The sequence below is a fragment of the Populus alba genome, chromosome 7 (genome assembly GCF_005239225.2).
Source record: "Populus alba chromosome 7, ASM523922v2, whole genome shotgun sequence".
NCBI lineage: Eukaryota > Viridiplantae > Streptophyta > Magnoliopsida > Malpighiales > Salicaceae > Populus > Populus alba.
In genome coordinates, this window is record NC_133290.1 from 4,574,664 (window position 1) to 4,578,408 (window position 3,745).

The 3,745-nt window shown below is 36.4% G+C and overlaps 1 protein-coding gene across 1 annotated transcript; it reads right to left on the minus strand.

The window, feature by feature from the left end:
* LOC118063253 (BES1/BZR1 homolog protein 2) lies at window positions 1-2,248 on the minus strand. Its single transcript, XM_035077247.2, has 2 exons — window positions 1,815-2,248; window positions 1-1,201 (listed from the first exon to the last, which is right to left on the minus strand). The coding sequence occupies exons 1-2, from the start codon at window positions 2,037-2,039 to the stop codon at window positions 473-475; spliced, it is 954 nt and encodes a 317-aa protein (XP_034933138.1). The 5' UTR covers window positions 2,040-2,248; the 3' UTR covers window positions 1-472.
* Between the last annotated feature and the right edge of the window lie 1,497 nt (window positions 2,249-3,745).

A 3,745-nucleotide genomic window follows, 5' to 3' on the forward strand; every position in this document is an offset into this window, starting at 1 on the left:
TGAACAAAAAGAAAACGATCTCTACATTTGAAGCTTGTAAGATCATCCATCCCAATTAAAGCTTAAATAGGAACCTACAATCAATGAAGAATTGAGGCAGATGATCCAGACTTAAACCGGGGAAGGAAGAGTTTAACCTTCCACATCATTCGCTCCAGTCTTTTCCCCATACGAAAATTTTGGGACTTTTAGCCCCTTCCATGAGGCCTTACATGAATTTTTTGCTAATCAGCAACCGAATCCTATAAATTCCGATTCTTGCAAGGCTTCAATAAAAAGAAAACTGTACAACTAAAATCAAGGATAGGAAGCATCAAAAGTGATCTTGTAGTCTTCCCAAGCAAGTAGTAGCCTCGGGTAAGCCCCAAGTGAGGCATGCAATTGGTAAAACCAATTACACCATTAAGAATGGACAGTGAACTCAAGCTACTTCTTGTAGCTACATTCCCAAGCTAGATTATCATTTGGAGGCTTAACCACGGGCTTTTCCACCTCCAAGTGTGAGCTCAAGATCATCTACCCCAATCTCATGAATCCTCTCGCCCTCCCATGGCTTCACCCTACAATTCTCAAACTCAAACTCCGCACCTCTCCCCCTCTCTGCTGCTGCCCCCCAGCTTAAACCACCATGCCTATCAACTCCATCCTGAAAACCACTCTGTTGTGCCACTGGTTTAACAAGATTAAAAGTTGGCGAGGGAGGAGCTACATGGGGTGCCACTGCCAGAAAACTCACCCAGCGGCCAGAGTCCACAGTGGAAGCATCAGACTCATCACATTCTGGTATTGTGGCAGGTGCTAGATGGTGGCGCCGTGTAGGACTTGATGGGGCAGAAGCTGCCAAAAGGGGATGGTGAAGCGAGTTAAGGGTGCCATTTGAGAGGGATTCCCAGTCAGCTTTCCGTTTCGAACCTCTAGATGTAGGGGAAGAAAGTGGTGGGGTTACAGGAGCACTATTGGATATTCTAAGAGGAGGGAGGTTTGTTGGGATGGAAGCTATGTTTCGGAGGAATGGGAGGAGGTAAGTGGAGGGGTTTCCATCGAAACGAGAGGGGCTTGGGAATGAGGAGGATGTTGGACTAGCATGGTAGGAAGCTACAGGGCTTGGAAAATTGGAGGATTGTGGACTCGGTTGAATTGAAGAACAAGCACTGATATTTGTTGGAGTGCCTGCAATCTCAGTTGGAGGCGGCTTGCAGCCCTGTGACAGTGCACATTACAACAAGATTAGTCATTGCTGTGACAAAATTACATGAAAGAAAAGATACGCAGACAGATTAAGCAGAGCATACATTTCGTTAAAATTGTAATCATAAATTTCCATCCTAAATTAGTTTGATTACAGTGTGGATGAGATTTATGGACTAATCATGACACTTGGGAAACTGATTACACACAGGCTGGAGTAAATGAAGATTAGATTAACAGTAAGGGTTTTCTTGATTACAGGTAACCCACAATTCACCAGAAACAGAAATCTACCCCCGCATCAAATTAAAGCAGGGCAAAAAATTGCAATAAATCGCAGAAAAACAAAACAGTGATAAGAACAAAAACGTAACTGCAAATGACAGCAATTTGGATGCAAAAAAGGAAGGGGGGAAAAACAGAATACTTGCTTCACATCCTTTTTCCAAAACTCCAAAGTCAATAGATTCAGGGAAAACAAAATCAGAAGGAAAAACTAGTCAAAACTAAACAGATCAAAAAGCCATAAACCCAAGAAAGAAAACACGAAAAAATTCACAAACAAACTTCTACCGCATGCATGTATAGATCCATAGAAACAAAAACAAACTGAAAATCAAACAAACCTTGCGATAAGTGGTACCATCTTCTTCAACAATCCAACCAGCTTCAGCACAAAGAGCTTTCAAGACTTCATTATTATCACAGTGTTTTGGTAACTTAAAATTCCCTTGAGTTCTAAGACCTGTATATATCTTAGCAGCTATAGCTCTTCTCCTTCTTTCTCTTCTCTTGTTATTCTCTCTTTCCTTCCATGTTGGTAACCTTCCTGAGGATCCACCGGCTGTCATCTTTCTTTATCCCCGGCAAACCCTCTCTTTCTCTCAGGTTCTTCTTGTTCTGTGTTATGTTTTCTCTCTCTAGATTCTATGGTTTTGCCTGTGAGATCTCTCCCTTTATCATAAAAACACTCTGCCTTTTTCTTTCTTTCTTTATTATTCAAGCGCTTTTTATATGAAAGAAATATTGCTTCTTTTTTAGATCCTTCCTTTTTCTTTTTCACACTTGGGGTGTTTGTGTTTCACACTGGGTTTGTTTGTTGTTTATAAATATATTAAATTAATAATTTTTTATATTTTAAAATTTATTTTTAATATTAACATATCAAAACAATTTTAATATATATAAAAATTTTAATTTTAAAAAATTAAAATTTTACAAAACTCCAGTTGCATTATAAGACCGAACACGGAGATTTTATTGGATTCTTCTGGAAAAGGGTAATTGAGAAATTTCAGGTCTTGCTTAACAATTGAAAAGATGTTTATACTTTTAGGAGGGGGGACTTCTTCTCCATATTTGTGTTTTTCTAATAAGCACGGTATGAAATATGAGTTTTTTAAAAAACTAAAAGTGCCCGTTTGGTATTGTGGTTAAACCTGTTTTTTGAAAAATTTCAATTTTTTTTTTTTTACTAAAATTAAGTGTGGTTTGTACTTTTTTGATCATTTTGATGTGCTGATATCAAAAATGATTTTTAAAAAATAAAAAAAATATTATTAACATGCTTTTCTGCACGAAAAGTTATTTGAAAAGCAACCGCTACCACACTCCCAAACACCCTCAATTACAGTTTAAAAAAAGTTAATACAGAATAACACAATTTTAAAAAAATAGCATAGTTTGTAAAGAGTTGTTGTTGAAAATTATAGTTGTTAAATAACTGCTATTCATAATAATGATTTAAATAAAAATCATGATTCAAAATCATGGTTTTAATACAACAGTTATTCCTAATAGCATTTCTTTAACAACCACGATTTTTTCATAACAAAACCGCAGTTTTGAATCACGATTGCAATGCATTTATAAACATCTCTTTTTCTTTATAAGCATCGCTTCTGAAAGGAAAAAAACCCTAGAAACCAAAAAATCCTAGAGAAGACAGCCTCCAATCACCCAAAACACCATCCAATCCTCCACCAAAATATCATAATTCTCTTCCCTTTGTCTCCACAAGTATTTTTACCATTTTTTTATTGCAAACCGCGAGGCGAAACTTCTGTGTCCAACCTTCCTACCACCACAACCAATGGAACTATCACCTATACTTCCATTAGGTTACAAGTAATATGTTATTGAACATATAAATTATGTTATTTAGATTAAGAATATTTTTCATGGAAACCTTATTTAATAAGTTTCATTGCTTATTTATTAACAAATGGTGTGGGGGTAGATATTTTGAACATCCCGTCTGACATAGATATGAGCGATTAGTTGCATTTCATTATTCATTCTGGTAAACACACTGATTATAATTGGATGATCCATCATCTCTAGCATATATTGATATGGGATGCATGGAGAACTTTTATTTTAAAGAGGTGCATCATGTATTTCTACATGAGTTGGTACTTGAGTATAATACACCAAATTATTACACCTAACCCAACGCAAGTTCCTTCATGTGAAGAGATGGAGTATAAGCCACATGCATGCTGAATTTAAAATATTGTAAGTATTTGTTACTTTTTATAGGCTTTGACAAAAAAAA